This window comes from Argopecten irradians, chromosome 4 (genome assembly GCF_041381155.1).
Source record: "Argopecten irradians isolate NY chromosome 4, Ai_NY, whole genome shotgun sequence".
In the NCBI taxonomy this organism is placed as follows: domain Eukaryota; kingdom Metazoa; phylum Mollusca; class Bivalvia; order Pectinida; family Pectinidae; genus Argopecten; species Argopecten irradians.
This window is the reverse complement of record NC_091137.1, coordinates 28,294,383-28,314,635: the sequence shown is the minus strand read 5'-3', so window position 1 is coordinate 28,314,635 and position 20,253 is coordinate 28,294,383. Positions and strand designations below refer to the sequence as shown.

The window sequence follows — 20,253 nt, the reverse complement described above, 5'->3', positions numbered from 1 at the left end:
TCGTAAATTCAAACAAAACCCTATAAATTATATCATTCTTACCAGCAACGAGTTATTTTTTAATATTAACATACATGATAGTGCATACATATTTTGGATATATATTTTTTTCTAAATAAAACAAACATAAAAAATTACGACAATCTGCTACACACAACACGCCATATTGCATCAAGATTTCGAAACAACACAACTACAGGAAAAACAAACAGTTATCCCTTTCTTGTTCATTATTTAACAACTCTTTGTTAGTATAACAACTTTATGCAATATGGCTGAATATGATTTGGACGTTAGAACTATTGGAAGCAGATACAGCCGCCAGTCAAACACACAACAGGTAGATAGCCTATATAATATAGCCTGTATTTTCGTCAGTTGGTTGTTTTTGTAAACAACAACTCATGTAAAATTGATTTAAAATATGTTCACACGCGTTTATTTGACAAAATAGAATGATCAAAGAAAATCCCAGTGATCGATGTTATCTACTGAGTGATGGTGAACTATTAAAATTACTGGCAACCATTTTAAAAACAGACGGGTAAACGTGTATCGTTATGTAAATAAACGCAATAGGCCTATCAGAAGTCTTGTTCTCTGACCTTTCGACAGAGCTAATTGTTTTTGCGTTACATAACTATTTTCATAGTTATCTGGAGCTACAAATAATTAATTATTTAACTAACAATCACTAAGAAAAATAAAGATTAAATAAAATGAATGGGAAGAATGTTCCAGAAACCAGGTAACCAATAACCGAGCAGCAGATTACTAATCCCTATTGAGATTCCTCCTCGAAATATTTTCATATTTATTTGGAGCTACAAATAATAAAAAAGCCAACTACCTTTCTAAACAGCTTTTAATTTTGAAAATGGGAATGTAAAACGAGATTGATAATTTTGTTGTCACAAAAGATAATAGTTTAATATTATACTTATCATCGCCTTGTGAACTATTTAATTAAAACAAATAAAATGTTGATTTTCATAAAGCGGGTCTTCTTATGTTTCTCGCTGTCGTCATAAATACAGGGCGGTAGTTGACTATAACAGCACCAGACAACAAAACACTGAAATGAATCTCCACTCTTATCATATATTACACAGGAAATCTTGCATATCTATGTTTGGTGCAACCTCATCTTAGGTCATCAATATGCATTTTCTTAGGTTAATAATGTTTTAGGAAACCTTTAAATTTTGCTCCGGAAAGGTAGTGGGCCTTTAATGATTAAACTAACAATCACTAAAAAAATTATAAGTTGAAATAAAATGATTGGGAATTAGAATGTTCCAGAAACCAGATAACCAATTACCAAGCAGCAGATACTATTGAGATTCTTCCTGGAGACTCTTTTATATTCGGACGTTTGATATAGATGTCTCTAGAGAGAATAGAGACATCTATTGTAATGTTACCACATATTGTTTAGGAGTTATCTCCCTTGTACTACACTCTGCTTTGTGAGCAAGTGTGTAAATGACTCCTGTTGTACTCTTGTTTAAAACATGCATGGCTGCGTTTTAAGAAGACAAGTAGATAATGTCAAATTCAAAGGTGTAAGTGTATTTTGATCTATCGAAAAATGTTACAAAACCTTTGTTATAGTATATATAACAATTTAACAATAGTATTTCTGTTTAAATTCATTAACAGCATGTAGACTCTATCTGTTTTATATTTCGGTGATTGCGACTGGTTTGTCAGGGTTTTACAGCATAGTTTATTATAAGCTGTTGCCGCATATGTATTCGATTTAGCTGCTTTGTAGACTAGTAGGTTTATATTGGACAAATTTGTTCATAAATATCTGTTCCATGAGATAGAGTGGTGTAGTTTAGACATAGGAGACTTTTTAAATTTGTTTCTGATATTATATAAGCATGTTTATAATCTGGCTATTTTTAGATTATCAGTTTATATATTAGTAAGGATAGTTTTCCTTTATTTGTACCTGTACATCTTGAATCAACCAGCAAGTGTATTTACAAATTTTATTGTAATTACAGGTTTTACCCCCTCCTCCTCCACCTTCTTCTACTGGGGTTTTCTGTACAGTGATTTTGATTTGAATAAAGGCTCAATGACAGCAAATGTACATCTATCAAAAGTCTGATTATATAAGAGTTTCGAGGAGGAATCTGAATAGGGATTACGCAGATACATGTATATATACAAAAAAAATTTTCCCTTTGCTAATGCTAGATACCAACATTTGATCTAAAATTTAGATTTTCAATACAAAAAGACATAATTACATTTATATCAAAATTGAAATAAAGCTTTAGTTTTTCTCAAAGTTTTCTGCAATTTATTGAATTTAATTCTGAATTTCTATTCTATACAGCAACCAAATAAACAAGACCAATGTTGACTAAATATTGGTACATTAGTTGTTGTCCATTTACTGGGTCTGTATATAGCTGATCAAATACTCAGTTTGGCCCTCTGGCATCTCTTTCAATGTCAGTATCATTATAAATATACACCTGTCAAATCTTTTGATGGGCATATTTTGATATGACATTACTATCCAACTAAACCAGACATGTCCATCCATTCATACACCGTAACAGTTTTGGTTATGAGATCACCTTATACAGTTTTCATCCAATTTCTTCAAACGATTATTGAAGTTTATTGCCCTTTGTATGATTTTTCATATACAAAAAATAATGTTTATAAAATGGAAAAACTTCACTGTTGTTGCTCATTTTAAATTTAGCAGACATCTTTAAAAAGCAATTATATACATGACTTGTTTTTCTGTGTGGGGATTTAACTTTCGATGATTTCTTATGAAATTGCAAAATATAGGCATATAATTGTAGACAATTTTTTTTAAACACATATGTATGCAACATATTCTACTTACTATCACATAAGCATTTACTGTCATATCATCGTATATCAACAGTCATGATTGATATATGTTTTATTTCCAGGCTGTCAATGCAGCAATGAGACAAGGAAAGGATATTGAAACAACTAAAAAATGTAAGATCTTCAATTTTGATATGTATACAATACAGTCAAAAAACTTAAATATCTTGTCCATGAGCATACAGTTGTCATTTGTATCAAAGTAGTGAGAGTACTGATGGGAAGATGGAGATGGACCTTGATATACACCAACATTTGATGAAATTTTAAAGTATTGCAATACAGAAAAACACCCACCAATTTGGCATTGTTTAAATTTACAACTTTTATTCAGATTTAGAATAAAGAATAGTACATGTACTTATTAGTACTGGTTATAAAATGAAAGTAGGCTAAGAAGTGAATGATTTATTTTATGAGTATTGTAGATATAAGGATATGAATGGTTACCTAAATGGAACTTGAGAGTTAGCTGACACTTGTTGTATTATCAGATGCGGCTTCCTCAAACAAACAGTCATCAGCTGCCAAAAATACAGCAAAGCTTGATCGCGAGACGGAGGAACTGCACCACGAACATGTGGCACTCTCACTGTCCCGCCAGATCCAGAAAAGTAGACAGGAGAAAGAATGGACGCAAAAAGAATTGGCTACAGTAAGTTTGTGTTTTGTCTTTGCTAGGTGTTGGGACAGCAGTTCCCCATTAAATTGATATGAATCTGAGCTGCAATAGTCACAGGTTTGGTGTTTTGTTGAATGTCATATTAACAGTAAGGGTCATTTAGGATGTGCCTGGTCTGTTGGTGGAGGAAAGCAGGAGTACCTGGAGAAAAACCACTGACCAGTGGTCAGTACCTGGCAACTGCCCCACATGGGATTCGAACTCGCATCCCAGAGGTAGAGGGCTTGTGGTATTATGTCGGACATCTTAACCACTCAGCCACTGCAGCCCCAAATTTAGATGGAGTACCCATTACAGTTACACAGTGTCAACTGTTTGTAATATTATTTTTTGTCAGTACCATAGTCTAAAACAGTTTAATTGTTTAAATCTTATATCTAGTATGGCAGTAACTATCTCATATGTATATTTATTTCTGGGCATGAAATGTAAAACAATTCTTTAAAGAGATCATAATGGTTTAAGAAACATTGATACAATGAATTATTTTTTCCAGAAAATTAATGAAAAACCCCAGGTTGTCAATGATTACGAGTCTGGAAAAGCCATACCCAACCAACAGGTGATCTCCAAGCTGGAAAGATGTTTAGGTAAATCAGTAGTGTTGGTGTGACTGCCTGTCACAGTGTATTGATCATTTATCTCCATTTTTAGAGCTCAATAAATTCTAGTAGTTTAGTAAAATGAAGACATAAGGTGATGTTATCAAATTGGTTATAAACATTTGTGGGAAAACCATTAGTTAATGATAAATTTTAGAATTCTTTAGAAGACTGTCAAGATGTCATTAGTTTTATTGTATACATTCAAGGGTAGGTTATTAGCTCAAGTGGCCCGAAGGGCCGGTGAGCTTATGTCATGGTGCGGCATCCGTTGTCCGTCCGTCAGTCCGTCAACATTTCTTTTAAATTGCTACTAGTCATAGAGTTCAGCATCGATTGTAACCTAATTAGGCCACAAAGATCCTTGGGGGGGAGGGGAACAGAACTTGTATAAATTTTGGCTCTAACCCATGGGGGCAGGAGGGGCGGGGCCCAGCAGGGGAAACAGAGGTAAATCCTTTAAATTGCTACAAGTTATAGAGTTCTGCATGGAATGTAACCAAATTTGGCAAGAAATATCCTTGGAGGAAGGGGAACAGAGTTTGTATACATTTTGACTCTGACCCCCCGGGGGCAGGAGGGGTTGGGCCCAATAGGGGAAATAGAGGTAAAGCCTTTAAATCGCTACTAGTCATATAGTTCTGCTTGGAATGTAACCAAATTTGGCAAGAAATATCCTTGGAGGAAGGGAAACAGAGTTTGTATAAATTTTGGCTCTGACCCTTTAGGGAAGGAGGGGCGAGGCCCAATAGGGGAAATAGAGGTAAATCCTTTAAATTGCTACTTGTCATAGAGTTCTGCATGGAATGTAGCCAAATTTGGCCAGAAACATCCTTGCGGGAAGGGTAACAGAGTTTGTATAAATTTTGTATCTGCCCCCCTGGGGGCAGGAGGGGTAGGGCCCAATAGAGGAAATAGAGGTAAAGCCTTTCAATCGCTACTAATCATAGAGTCCTGCATGGAATTTAAACAGAGTTTGTATAAATTTTGGCTCTGACCCCCTGGAGCAGAAAGAATGGATCTCAATAGAGAAATTAGAAATAAATCGTTAAATTTCTTCAGAAAAAAAACAATGATCCTGTATTCAGAACATTACTTGGCATTACAATAACCAGGTGCGCGATACAGGCCCTCTGGGCTTCTTGTTTTATAGAGCATGATAAATTTAGAAGACAGAATAAGGTTCAGGTGTGATTCAGTTGGTATAATTCTGAAATGTCATTTTATAAAGAGGTTGAAAAAATCCTTGTGCTGTCCATATGAAAAACCAACGACAATAGATAAAATATTTAACTGTTTCTTATGCTTTTAGTAATAATCCATTCTAATTCTTCAAACAATTAATTCACAGGTGTAAAGCTCCGTGGAAAGGACATTGGCCAGCCTCTTCACAAGAAGAAGTGATCAGTGCTCTGTACAGGCACAGTACAGCTACCCTGTGTGGCATGTGTTGCAACATCCTTCTTTTACAACACAAACATTTGCTATAAAATATTTCATAACAAGTTGAACAGATTTTGTCAGCATTTCCATTTTTTTAAAGCAAATTTGTCAACCATGAACTATTATATAGACATTATTCCATTCATATCTCTTGCTTGTCTTGGTATCTGCATTAGATGACAAATTTATTTTGTCAAATTTTAAGACAGTTCAATAGTAAGATGACTAAACGTTGTGGACTATAAAGTGGTTCTAAATGTGATTTCTATGTAAATATCCATCATGGTTACAAGACATTGGAGGGATCATTATATCACATCAAGGCTTGTATTGCTTCAGCTGGTTAAGGTGCTGTTTATACACGGATATTGGTGACATCACGATAGTGTGACACAAAGTGTCAACAAATCGTAAACAATACAGCAATGGTTGTCGTAATAAAGTTTGTTTACATGCCTTTACTTTCTGATGAGTTTTATTTTTTCAGCCCTATCAGGGTTCTCGTTAAAAGCCGGTTGCCAGCAAAAACAGCAGTGTATTTCCTTGTTTACAACCGGCTATTTTTGTTAGAAATAAGTATTGGCCCCATGGGGGCTTGTGGCCCTCAACTAACTATTATAAATTTTCAACCATCTATTCAAAAACTTAATGAGAACCCTGCCTATATCATTAGATATTGGAGCAAATTGTCTTGTGTCAGTCTGTTGTTGCTACTCCTCAGAACTTCATTTGGAGATTTCCCTTGATCTCTACTTGTCTCCATTGCATGACTGACAGGTGGTCATCTTAGATTGACAAAATGTGTTTTCACCATTTCTCAGAATGTATTGGAAGGATCAAAATTCAAATTGTCAAATTCAATATGTCCTCTGTCCACCATGTTGTGTTTGGATTTGTTCCAAAATAGATGTGTAAAACAAAGGACCAAGCACACCCTTCAGGTTTAAGTGAAGAAAAACCTCTTCAGAATTTTCTGGGTAAGTGTCAAAATCCAAGATGACTGGTTATCAGTCATGTTGTTTTATGACCATTTACAAAATGCTGGCCGAGAACTTACCAGAGCATATGAAAATTCAGAGGTCCCGTAAGTTTTTTTTTTGAGATGACAAAAATCCAAGATGGATGCCTGTTGGTCATCTTGTTGTCCAAGTGACCCAAAAATGCGTAACTAAGATCATAAGGGAGGAATTTATGCATGAAATTTGAGGTTCGATAAATCTCTACAGGTCATTCAGATTACAAAAAGTAATTTGCCAATAGGCCACCACCCAACATCATGTGTTAAAAAAATTAAAAGGAATTTGTGTAGATTCCCACTTTGTCCCTAGTTGTGTAAATTGTATTTTGGAATCAACCCACAAACATTGTTAACACCAAGTTATCTTTGAGTCTTCTTTAAAAAAAATTAAACATAGGATCTCCTTTTGGTCTGAAGTTGGGCCTTTTACAGTCTGAAGATAACATGGCTGACAGGTGACCATCTTGTCATGTTGACAAGTAGCCATCTTGAATTTTGACAAAGTTGACTTTCATGCTTTCTAATGTTTCAATAGAACAAGAGATCCCAAAGGGATTTTGGCGCCCACCAAAGAATGATCCATATCTGACAATAGAATGAGGGATCTTTTCTCTGCTTTTCAAACTTCAACTCTCTGCTTTTCAAACTTCAACTATCAAAATCCTGTCGGCCATCTTGATGATTGATCAGTCCCAAAATGCAATATGCACAACTAGGATCTATGTGCAGCCAATACATATGATATTTGAGACAGATCCCTTCTGTACTTTCCGAGAAAAAGGGGTAAAAAATTAAATTTTCAAAATCCAAGATGGCTTTCTGTTGACTGATCGAACCAAAATGCAATATACCGATTGAACCAAAATGCATATGGATAACTTTGGCCCTGGAATGACCTTCCTAGGTACATATAAAATTTGAGACCCTTCAGCAAATTAACTATCAAAATCCAAGATGGCTATCCTGCCAGCCATTTTGTTGACCGATCGGTCCCAAAATTCAATATGCACAACTACAGTCCTAGGGGAATCAACATACCGGTATGATATTTGAGAATGATCTCTTCAGTACTTTCTGAGAAATAGCTGTAACAAGAATTGTTTATGGATGGAAGGATGGACAAAGGGGGGTTTGAAAAGAAAGCAGAGTAAATATCCATCTTTTAGACTTCAAAGAAACTAAATTTAAATATAAAGATTGGTGCCAGGATTGTTTTTACTTCCATGAGAAGGGTTCAGAATAATTCATTTGAAATAAATTTTCTTGCCCATCATAAGCTTCATATTTCATCTTAATGCAATAAGTTAAGAACAAAATATACACCTAAGCAATGATATTTTTTATTCAAAATGTCTTACATTAGTTTTTTATGATGACGGCAATGAAACATAGCACTTTTAAATAAGTAACAAATTCAAGTGTAGAGCTCTGTCTGTGAGATATTTATCAGTGTATCGCAATATATCAAGTTCAATAATGTACACACCACAGATTCTGTGTATTTAGCCTCTGGTCCAGTATCACTACTGTTGTCCGTTATTACAGTCGGCCTGACAGACGATCACATTGCACACACTGTTAACTGATTAATGTCTAGTCGGTGTACCAAGCACTTTACAATCCTAATCATTCCGGAGACCAAAGGTCTGTGTTTCTACACCATCCTTGGTTATCACGTTTATAATGACACCATCACCAGTGTAAATGTCTCTTTCTGTCGCTGCAATAAAAGCATCCTTGATCAGCTGTACAGCTCGCTCCTTAGTTAGGGGTCCCTTTGGTGGATTAGGGTTATTTCTATGTCCTATCTGTAAACAATAATGGAATAGGTTTAGTAGAAGCAAGGATCAAGACCTTTCAAACAAGCATAGCATACATACTTAAGTTTCCCTGTTAATCAAGATATTTTTCAGTATGTTGATAAGACAAATCATGTCATTGGAAGATATTTTTACCAGAATGGCTCTAAATAGCAGGGTATATATTTTTTAAAGATGAAGTCATTTACTGCAAAACTCAAGCTCATAATGAAAAATTTTTGTCCATGATATGAAAATGACAAGAAATGAACTTTTTACTATACTTTCTTTTATTTATCCTTTTACAGATTAACAGTTATATGTAATGAGTCAAGGATATGTTAGTCATAATAATACTTAGACAAAAATTAATACTAACCCTGTTATCTAGATAAGGCTGCATCATAGAGCTGGCCGAGCCTCCAGCACGGAAGTTCTCCCTCTCATAAGATCCTACAGGGTCAAAGCTGAATACACACCCACGACCTGTAAAACAACACCCATTCATTTCTGAGATAGCAAATACACAAATATGGGGATTTGCAGGCTATTTCAATATCACAGAAATCTGTTATATATTCACAAAATTTTTTACCGGTACTCTTCGCTACTTTGTATTCTCTCTTGATTCTATATCAAATAATATATGTTCATTAGACTTGCCCCCAAAAATATTGAAAACGATTATTTTTTAATGTGCTGTACATATATTTTACTGTTGTTTCGGTCTAACCGTTGACGATGAAAGTGATGTACTCGCCGCACAACCTGCGCAATACCTATTGCATACTAGGTTACAATATAATGTTAGACGCGAGTTCATTGGTTGGTGGGCGTGGCTTATATCGTGTGAAATGTGTGACCCACATGTGACAGATCAATTCTGAACCCATCGGGTGTTACTGTATTCATAGAACTGCAGGGTGTACTACCTGTAATTTTTATGACAGATGTTTCTTCAATAAATCCGATAACGCGGTTTACATGAGCTGCATGTTGTCCATGTTTCAGTCGGGATAGACTTTTCACGTCATCGCTAGCATAATTCACAGTAGGGAATGCACGTCACAAACATTACTTAGAGAACAACGTAATAGCTGCCGTGAGGCCCGCATCGCAGTAAGTTTACCTCTGTTTGTATCTTTATCAATCAAATTCTTAATTATCAATGCCGTCTTAAGTACTTTTAATTCACTACAGATTTATCAGCTGTTAATGGATTGCTTACAGAATGTGCCGGTTGTTTTTCAAAACATTCAAGGACAAACATTGGTTGCTGGTAGATCTTATGTTGTTATATTATCGTTAGGACTTGTAATTTTGCTTGGGTTCCGATGAACAGGTGACAGGGTCAAATGTCCCCCTTGCAGTCACATTCTTTTTATCAGGTGCAGCCATTTGCCAATAAAACTCTGTCAGATAAACTCCACCCACTCGTTCTATCACTTGACGTCAGGTAGGCTATGTAAACTCCGACCTCCAGACGACTGACGGAACCACGCGACCAGTTGATCTATCTGTTGCTCAACATACCGAGGTATTACATAATTCATTTTGTCAACAGTTAGACCGACACGACAGTAATTCAGACACAAAAACTTTAGTGTATTTATTTTTAACTTATCACGTTATTTTACTAAATTATGTTGATAAATTACTTTGAAGCAGAATATTATCCAGAATTCAAAATAACGTAATACTTAGCAAATATAAGTCAAAGTGTAACAAGAAGACTTTGAAAGCTTTTGTTTACATTGATAATTTTTCCTGAATTTATCCAATTCTTCTGACAGAAAAGGTAATCTTAGTAAAAACAAATATTTACTTAGCAACTAGTAGCTTGGACTAAAATGATGTACATGTCATGTACTTATTATACTTACAGAGGTTTGATACAGTAACAGACTAACGGCCACAATAAAATGTAATTCTTTTTATGTTATTCAATCAAAAAGCAAACACCAACATTGTTCTCGATCACAATCGTCATTGTGTTGCTACGGATGCCAGCAGGTAAAGGGAATGAACTTCAAACCTACACTGCACTAGATTTATGACATGGTGGCCAATTCATCAACTGGAACTTGATACAAGAGATCCCAGAGGGATCTTGGCGCCCACCAAAGAATGATCTATGTCTGACAACAGAAAGAGGGATCTTTTCCCTGCTTTTCAAACTGTTACTACATACTATATATGAAACTTGAGAAAGATCCTTTCAGTTCTTTCTGAGATATGAAGCAGTAACAAACTTCAATTATCAAAATCCAAGATGGCTACCTGTCGATCATCTTGCTGACCGATAAGTCCGAAAATGCACTAGACCCCTTGGGGAACCGCACATGAAATTTGAGAAAGATCCCTTCAGTACTTTCTGAGAAATAGAGGTAACAAACTTTAACTATCAAAATCCAAGATGGCCACCAGTCAGCCATCTTGTTGACCGATCGGTCCCAAAATGCAACATGCACAACTAGGGTCCTAGGGGAACCTACATATGAAATTTGAGAAAGATCCCTTCAGTACTTTCTGAGAAATAGGGGTAACAAACTTTAAGTATCAAAATCCAAGATGGCAGCCGGTAGGCCATCTTGTTGACCGATCGGTCCCAAAATGCAATATGCACAACAAGGGTCCTAGTGGAACCTACATATGAAATTTGAGAAAGATCCCTTCAGTACTTTCTGGGAAATAGCGGTAACAAACTTTAACTATCAAAATCCAAGGTGGCCGCCAGTCGGCCATCTTGTTGACTGATCGTTCCCAAAATGCAATATGCACACCAAGGGTCCAAGGGGAACTTACATATGAAATTTGAGAAAGATCCCTTCAGTACTTTCTGGGAAATAGTGGTTACAAACTTTAACTATCAAAATCCAAGGTGGCCACCAGTCGGCCATCTTGTTGACTGATCGTTCCCAAAATGCAATATGCACACCAAAGGTCCAAGGGGAACATACATATGAAATTTGAGAAAAGATCCCTACGTTACTTTCTGAGAAATAGGGGTAACAAACTTTAACTATCAAAATCGAAGATGGCCGCCGGTCAGCCATCTTGTTGACCGATCGGTCCCAAAATGCAATATGCACAACTAGGGTCCTAGTGGAACCTACATGTGAAATTAAAAAAAAGATCCCTTCAGCATTTTCTGAGAAATAGCGGTAACAAAATTGTTAACGGACGGACGTCGGACCACGCATGAAAGGCGATTTGAATAGTCCACCATCTGGTGATGGTGGGCTAAAAATTCAGAATGCAAAACTGATAGCAATAGTTTCACCCCTAGCAACTGGAATGTCTTTTTCAAAGTTCTATAACAGTTTACAATTCTTTTAGAGAATGAATAGTCAATACTAGTGTTGGACCGATTCTCGATTTTAATCGATGATCGATCGATTATGATATTTCCAAAGACTATCGATTATGAAAGGTAACAATCGATTATTAAAATGGGAGATTACCATTTTACAACCGATTCCCAACACTAGTCAATACATCAATATAGGACAAAGGAAAATAGAATGAGTAAGGTTTTGTTATCGCTTCAGTCTACAACGACAATATGGTAAGAGTTACTTTTAACAAATCATTACCTTCATTATCTAGACCTGCTACGATGTTGTCTGTGTAGTAGGGAAAGAAACGTTTATGGTACAACATGGTGGACAGCATAGCAGAGATGGCTGTTGTAGACATTTTCTTGTGGTGGTCTTGTTCATAGAGCTGTCAATAAAAATTACAATAGTCTCTATTTAGTAAATTGTGAAAAATTGTGCTGATTTATATATTTTTTTTTTCATTTCATTTTGAACATTTCATATTTATTATATAATTAATGACAGGCATTAACAAAACAATACAAACAGATACTACTTCATCCTTTGAAACATTAGGCACTAAGACATATGAGTAGAACACTTAACAAGGTTACCAGGAAAATATTAATGCTTTTTATACAGGGCTCAGAAAGGAACTGGCATGTAAGGAGGCTGAGGAAAGAAAGAATACCAGAAGGAAATACAACAACCAAACTGCCCAACATTGATTTTGAACTAGCAGAGGTGGAGGGTTAGTGGTAATGTATGTTAATGTCTGTACTTGACTTGGAAAATCAACAAATTTTCTTCCTTGAAATTTGCATATTTCACATTTTTTTTTTTTTGGGGGGGCAAAATATTTAAATGGCATTGGGAAAATAAAGTTAATGTTCTCTATGGGAAGTAGTCTCTACAGTAAAACATGTTTATAATTTTCATACTGTCAATATTCCAGTAATATGTGTATAACGAACTATGCTTATAACAAAATTATTTTTGAGATACCAAGACGTTCGTCATAACCATGTTTTACGGTATTTGGCCCCAAAATTGCCAAATACACTATCATTTTTGTTGTAGTACAGCTTACCTTCAGTCGTGCTTTCAGAACTTTTGTCAGTGTTAGAACGTCTCCATAGAAGCCACATGAGGCTAGCACTGTGGTTCCTGTCCTATAGAAATATAAATAATCAACATAAAATATCATCAGTTAAGAAATAAACCTGGGGCAATCTCTTTATAAACTTACTTCTAATATCAAGTTTCCGCTTAAAATAAATTGATAAAATTCAGAATAAATTTTATTATTCAGTATAACCAACAGGCTGAATATAAATGTAAAAGATAAAGTTACTTACAACTGGACAGTTTTAGGGAGAGTCCTACTGTGTATAGAGAAACCTTCACTCAGTCGTGTATCAGAGGCTATCACAGAGAAGTCTTCACCTGCTACAGCAAGGGTGGTCCTGAAAACAATAAAACAATAGATATGCACAAGGGTGGTCCTGAAAACAATAAAACAATACAGATACTGTAATAGTATACACAAGGGTGGTCCTGAAAACAATAAAACAATACAGATACTGTAATAGTATACACAAGGGTAATAGTATGCACAATGATGAGAGTACAAGATTTTGTGTTATATCTCCATAACATAAAAAATATATTCAAATTAATCCTTATAATTCAATTTACTAAAGATTATCTCTTCAATATTCAGAAATCATTTTGGGACTCTTTTGTCTATGAAATCATTATGCCGTCATCTTAGCCAATCAGAAGCAACGTTATAAACGGCGACGCCATTTTTTCCTTTATGGGCTGATAAAGTAAATTTTTAAGCCAATGAAAATGCTCGTAACAAGCAAAATTGAATTATTAAACAATACAGATACTGTAATAGTATGCACAAGGGTGGTCCTGAAAACAATAAAACAATACAGATAGTACTGTAATAGTATGCACATACTAACAAATGCTTAACAGTTAATAATTATACTGTTGTTAAAGTAACTGTAAGCCAACTTTTTTCAAGTGCAATTAATTTATGTGAATTTAAAGTTACATGTCAATTTGCATAAACTTATCTCTGCAAATCAATATCTTTCATAATGTTTTGCTTTATCAATTCAAAGGTATTTGAATATCACCCATAGGATGAAAGGTGTAGTAAAGCACATGAAAGGAAGGAAACAAAGTATAAGGCACTGCCGATCGAATGCAGGGAGCAGGGCTGGCAAACATGGAACTACCCTGTTGAAGTTGTATTGGATGCAGACACTTCCCTGCACAGTCTGTGTAGAGAATGCTATCTGCATTAGGGTTGTCGAGCAGGACCAGAAGGGCAGCAGTGCAGAGGATGGCTAAGGCAGCAGAAACAAACTTCATGCATGCTGGGTGTGGATAAGGAAGGACCACTAGTTAGCTGGACCACGCACGTACCGAGCGCTGCAGTGAATGATCATCACTGTGGACCCTCATCCTGAAAGGGTAACGAGTAAAGGGTAATCCAGATATTTCATCCCCGACGTTGAGTTGAGGCCCCCAGTGGTGAAAAAAATTGAGGGTTCGCCCCAATGAAATTGGGGAGGGAGCTGTAATACCAACACATGCCATTCACAAAACAAAATTACTCCCACTTGTATATCCAGTTCTTCAATTCATTACCTCATTTGGTGGTTCTTCGTCTGTACACCGTCCACTATTGTGGTGTATGTTCACAGGTGTCGCATACATATATCTGTGTTGACCGCTATATCCGACAATGCTGTGTACACACTATTGTCTGCTGATTATCAATACGTTCCACAATATATACCTCGTGCACTCCTAACCATCGTCTCTCTGTGCCGCCTGTGTTGCCTCACACAAACCCGATGGCACCTCTCCGCAAATGTTCCAACATGCACAATCATTTTTAAGCATGATTCCCATTAAAAATTTTAGTTATACTGGTGCCGCAACTAATTTTATCTGGTGGCACGCTAGAAAAATTATGATGGCTGCCACTAGATAATTAAATGGTTGAGAAATTTACACGTCTCATCCAACTTGTTCCATTTACAAAAAATTGATTCTAAAGACTTATAAGAATATACATGAGTACTGAGCAATGAAAAAGCAAATGAATGATTAAAAGATGCTCGACCGCTGACAAATTGTATTTTTTTTCACTATCAAGTTGCAAAAGTTACTTACCTTACACCATTACCACCATTGAAAAGTTTGAGCTTCTAATTTTACTTCAAGTTAAAAATAATCAATTGCATCCCGAAAAAATTCCGATGGCACTATATCCTATATGGAATGAAGTACTGATTGCGCATGCATCAAATGCGAAACAAATTAATCTATATCATTTTAGTGTTAATTAGGCATATATATACATGATTAAACACTAATTATTGTTCAAATGATGAATATCAATTATGCTCTGTCAGCGGTGGAGCATCTTTAATAAAATACTAGTCTAATATATATTATAGGGGTAAAATCGTCATCATGTATGGTGCGAAACATCTGGGAGCTACCAACTTCGGGGCGAAACGGTCGGGCAATTACCGAGTAAGGGTTTGAAACATGCAATGAGGGATGGGTCTCGGCTGCTGACGTCAGCGGTGGTGCTGCTGCATCACCATCAAAGCTGTATCTAAATCTCTTAAATCTTCCACTGATCAAGTTTAGTCCCTCAGTTAGAGCAGCGATGACGTAGCTCTGAAACGATGGACATGAACATCCTGCTGGGAACGGAGTGGAGGCAGATTACGATTATTTGTTCTAAGAACCACAGGGGGCCAACTCAATGACAAGAGGCCCATGGGCCTTAACGGTCATCTGACTCATTGCACAAAACAACGCCAAATTCACAGTATAAAGTATTGGCTTAAAGATTAATATAAACAATACGAGGAACTCCTTAGTTGAATATGTAAGTTTCTGAAATAGGTAAAATGTCATTTGTTGAACAAACTTGGTAGCCCTTCATCCATATATGGTTGTAACCCATTCATGGATTAATATAAAGGAGGAGTCAGATTTTAAAAGCCAAATTCAGCAAAGCTTCCATTTTGGACGTCTGCCGTACTATCCCCAAGGGTCTTAGCTCGGTCCCTTTATAAAATATGATTGTCCTCACCTGAGTTCCCCCTTCTGACTCAATTAAAACCCCTATAGACCAATTTTCCTTGAGATCGGAGACTGAAACCTGAAAACAGGAAGTGGGTCAGCAGCCATCTTGGAATACCAAAAATCTTACGAAAATGTTTGCATGTTATTCGGCATCAATTTAAACCCCTAAAGAATAATTTTCATTGAGAACAGAGACCGAAACCTGAAAACAGGAAGTGGGCAAGCATAAAATTAAGAAAATTTGCCCTTTTGGGGCCCCACCCCTCAGCCCCCTAGGGGTCGGACCAGACTCATTTATTTATAATATGATTGTCCTTCCCCAATGATGTTTCACACCAAATATGGATGAAATCCATCCAAGGATGAAGGAGGAGAAGGATTTTAAAGCTAATATAAAGAAAATTTCCCCATTTGGGGCCCCACCTCCCAGCTCCTAGGGGTCGGACCAGGCTCATTTATATTAAATATGATTGTCCGTCCCCAATGATGTTTCACATCAAATATGGATGAAATCCATCCGAGGATGAAGGAGGAGTAGGATTTTTAAAGCTAAAATTAAGAAAATTTGCCCATTTGGGGCCCCATCCCTCAGCCCCTAGGGGTTGGAGCAATGCTCATTTTTATCAAATATGATTATCGTTCCTATCAAAAAATTGTTTTTTACACTAAATATACTGTCAAATCAATCACAAGGATGAAGGTGTAGCAGGGAATTTTTATACGCTTAATATTATGAATAATATTGCACCTTTTGGGGGCCCCCCACCTATCAGCCCCTAGGGTTTTTGAACCACACCTCATTTATATTTAATATTTCAATGATTCAGTCCGTCCTCGTACTGATGTTCTCCACTCACAAATATGGTTGAATATCAATCCAAAGGTACTAGATAGGGTGAGTGGTGACAGTAGGATTCTTATAAGCTAAAATTAAGATATAATTTTTTGCCATTTTGAGGTAGTACACCGCTCACCTCATTCAGCCCTAACGGGATTCAGCGACCAAGGACTACAATTATATCTTGAAATATGGATTGTACCGTCCCCAAAAATGCATGTTTTCACACCAATAACTAATGGATGAATATCCATCACCAACAAAGGGCAAAATGATGGTAGGAGTAGGTTTTTTTAAATGCTAAAAATTAAGAGATAAATATTGCCCTATTTGGGGCCCCCAACTCATCTAGCCCACCTAGGGGATCTGGACCATGCTCATATAATATTCGAAGAGGCCCCAATATTGGGCTCCCCTTATTGGTACTTACTGAATCATGTGCACTAAACAACAAAATTCAGCTCTCAGTTGTTAAAGTAGTGGTTTGTGATTTATTATAGAACAACTTCATAAAGCAGCCGGGGAAATACATTCGTTGTTGATGGTATGGTTTTCTGATAATATTGAGTAATTGTAATTATGTTTGAACAAATTAGGTAGCCACTTCATCCACTATATGGTATGTTGTAACCCATTCATGGTATTTAATTTAAGGAGGGAGTCTGAGTTTAAAGCCAAATTTCAGCAAAGCTTCCCATTTTGGACCGCTCCCCCACGCCCATACCTACCCCAAAAACTCCACAAGGGTCTTCTAGCATCGGTCACCTTATAAAATATGAATTGTTCCTCACCTTGTAGCTCCCCCTTCTGAATCAATTTATAATCGCCCTTATAGATCCAATTTTCCTTGAGATCGAGAGCCTGAAAACCTGGATAATCAAGTGAAGTGGCTCTATTATTGAAAGAGTTACCCCAGCGGCAATTTGGATTCCAAACATATCTTTACGAATATGTTTGACTACAATGTTGTTCAGGCACATCTATTTCAAACCCACCTAAATGAATATTTTTCATTTGAGAACAGACGACCGAAACCTGAAATCAGGAAGTGGGGCCTAGCTATAAAATTAAGAAAATTTGCCCTTTTGGTGGCCCCACCCTCTCAGCCTCCTAGGCGGTCGGACCAGGACTACATTATAGATTAAAATATGATTGTCCTTCCCCAATAACGGTTCACACCAAATCACTGAATGAAATTCATCCAAGGATGACAGGAGGAGTAGGATTTAAAATGCCTTTTTAAGTTAAGAAAATTTGCCTTTTGGGGGCCCCACCCCTCAGCCCCTAGGGTTCAGACCTATCTCAATATATTAAATTATGAATGTCCCTTACCTAATGATGTTTCACACTAAATATGGATGAAAATCCATCCAAGGATGAAGGAGGAGTAGGATTTAAAGCTAAAATAAGAAAATTTGCCCTTTTGGGGCCCCACCCTCAGCACCTAGGGGTCGGTCCAGACTCATTTATATAATAATATGATTTTGTCCTTCCCCAATAACCGATTTCACACAAATATGAGAATGAAATTCATTCAATTGGCATGAAGGAGGAGTAGGATTTTTAAGCTAAAATAAGAAAATTTGCCCTTTGGGGCCCCCACCCCCGTCAGCCCCTAGGGGTCAGACCTATCTCAAATATATAAAATATGAATGTCCTTACCCAATTGATGTTTCACACTAAATATGGACTGAAATCCATTGAAGGATGAAGGAGCGGAGTTATGAATTTTAAAGCTAAAATAAGAAAATTTGCCCTTTTGGGGCCCCCCGCCCCTCATGACCCTAGGGGTCAGGACCCGACTCATTTATATTAAAATATGATTGTCCTTCCCTATATGAAGTTTCACACCAAATATGGATGATATCCCATCCAAGGATGAGGAGGGAGGAGTAGGATTTTTTAAAGCTAAAATTAAGAAAATTTTGCCCTTTTGAGGCCCCGCCCCTCTGACCCTAGGGGTCGGACAAAATGGATGTCACACATTCTATGGATGAAATCTATCCAAGGGGGATGAAGGAGGAGTAGGATTTTAAAGCTTTTAAAATAAGAAAAATTTGCCCCTTTGGTGATGTTGTCATACATTTTTTTGTATTTGGTGGATGGACTGATCAATATAAAACAGTCATGTGATTTTTTTCAGAAAATACGAGATATGAAAATTTATTGGGATATTTACTATAAAACAGAGAAAGGGACAACAGTCGCCATATTGGAATTTTCACCCCTACCTCATCTAAAGATATTTTTTTCAAAATAGTATACCTTTTTTCCTAGAGTCATATTCATGAATCAGTCCTCTGATAATCCATAATCACACACATACCATGCAAAATCATATAAACGATGTCTACATAGTGGAACGCAATATTTTAATCCAAAATTACTGGCTCTTTCTGACTTGTGACATCGAAAGCAATGTCCAAGTGGAGAGCAATTAGAGTGACTTCCCCTGCAATGGTATTTTATGCGGTTTAGTCAGAGGTATTCTGATACATTGTAATATTGCAATTTTCCATGAAAACAAACATATCGGAATATCTCTGAATGAACCGATTAAATTACATTGCTGGGGAAGTCACTCTAATCGCTCTCCACCAGGATGTTGCTTTTGATGTTACAAAATCCGGTAATTTTGGATTAAAATATTGCGTTCGACTATGTAGACATCGTATGATTATGGATTATCGAAGGACTGATTTGTGAATATGAATCTAGGAAAAAAGGTATACTATTATGAAAAAAATAACTTTAAACATGGCCCCCAGCGTAAAAATGCAAAACTTTCCTTTCTGGGTCAAATATGCATCAGTTGAGTGTTATACCCAGGCTAATTTGTTGCATTCCATGCTTTGCAATAGCATCAGCAGTTACAGCATGATGGACTCCAGCGTGAAAATGCGAAGCTTTCCTTTCTGGGTCAAAAACGTATTAAGTGAGTGTTTAGATATATGCTGATTTATTGCATTTGCAAAGCATCAGCAGTTTCAGCACCGACCTATTTTACAGCAGTTTGTATTGTGATTTAGTGGAGTTATTTCCCCTTGTCCTGTTTGGCTGCTCTGTACTATATTAATATTTCCCCAAACCCGACATCAGTACTAGTCGTAACATTAAACAAATACTTCTTGTATAACAGGAATTATTGTTAACATCATGTTGATGTTCAGCTGTCCATTGTTCTGAAAGTTGATGTCAGAATGCCGAGTCTGAGGAAAGTCCCGAAGGCCGAAGTGACAAAAAACACCGAATGAAAGAAATTCTATCAATATTTTTAAAAAGTTGGCAACACCAATTTCATACGTACCCTCCATTTTGTGCGTATGGATTGAAGTAAACTTCCTTTGGTCGATCTGACCCATAAGTGTCACCTAAACCCGGAGCTGCAAGAACGCTCATTCTGTTTATGAGGTTGATTTCGTCGTGACAGTGCGAGTTTTGCCGAAGTCTCGGGGGAAAATCACGTGGCATACCTACTTCCTGTTAAATTTTACAGAATCAAAAATGCCTGGGATAAGAAGGAAATAATTA

The 20,253-nt window shown here is 36.6% G+C and overlaps 2 protein-coding genes across 2 annotated transcripts; one reads left to right on the top strand and one right to left on the bottom strand.

Moving 5' to 3' along the window:
- The first annotated feature begins 146 nt into the window (after window positions 1-146).
- On the top strand, window positions 147-5,808 carry LOC138321175 (endothelial differentiation-related factor 1-like). Its single transcript, XM_069264658.1, has 5 exons — window positions 147-340; window positions 2,952-3,003; window positions 3,384-3,544; window positions 4,068-4,161; window positions 5,525-5,808. The coding sequence occupies exons 1-5, from the start codon at window positions 272-274 to the stop codon at window positions 5,575-5,577; spliced, it is 429 nt and encodes a 142-aa protein (XP_069120759.1). The 5' UTR covers window positions 147-271; the 3' UTR covers window positions 5,578-5,808.
- A 2,150-nt stretch (window positions 5,809-7,958) lies between these two features.
- Window positions 7,959-20,208, bottom strand: LOC138321173 (proteasome subunit beta type-1-like). Its single transcript, XM_069264655.1, has 6 exons — window positions 20,030-20,208; window positions 13,112-13,219; window positions 12,844-12,925; window positions 12,030-12,159; window positions 8,813-8,919; window positions 7,959-8,442 (listed from the first exon to the last, which is right to left on the bottom strand). Exons 1-6 carry the CDS (start codon window positions 20,191-20,193, stop codon window positions 8,257-8,259), a joined length of 777 nt encoding a protein of 258 aa, XP_069120756.1. The 5' UTR covers window positions 20,194-20,208; the 3' UTR covers window positions 7,959-8,256.
- Window positions 20,209-20,253: the final 45 nt, after the last annotated feature.

Bases quoted from the DNA above. Each gene is read 5' to 3' on its own strand.
- LOC138321175 (XM_069264658.1), top strand. From the start codon at position 272: ATGGCTGAATATGATTTGGACGTTAGAACTATTGGAAGCAGATACAGC. The intron at 3,545-4,067 runs GTAAGTTTGTGT...TATTTTTTCCAG, and splicing joins CGCAAAAAGAATTGGCTACA to AAAATTAATGAAAAACCCCA. The intron at 4,162-5,524 runs GTAAATCAGTAG...ATTAATTCACAG, and splicing joins CAAGCTGGAAAGATGTTTAG to GTGTAAAGCTCCGTGGAAAG.
- LOC138321173 (XM_069264655.1), bottom strand. From the start codon at position 20,193: ATGCCACGTGATTTTCCCCCGAGACTTCGGCAAAACTCGCACTGTCAC. The intron at 12,926-13,111 runs GTAAGTAACTTT...ATATTTCTATAG, and splicing joins CTCCCTAAAACTGTCCAGTT to GACAGGAACCACAGTGCTAG. The intron at 8,920-12,029 runs GTAATGATTTGT...GTTGTTTTACAG, and splicing joins AGCAGGTCTAGATAATGAAG to GTCGTGGGTGTGTATTCAGC.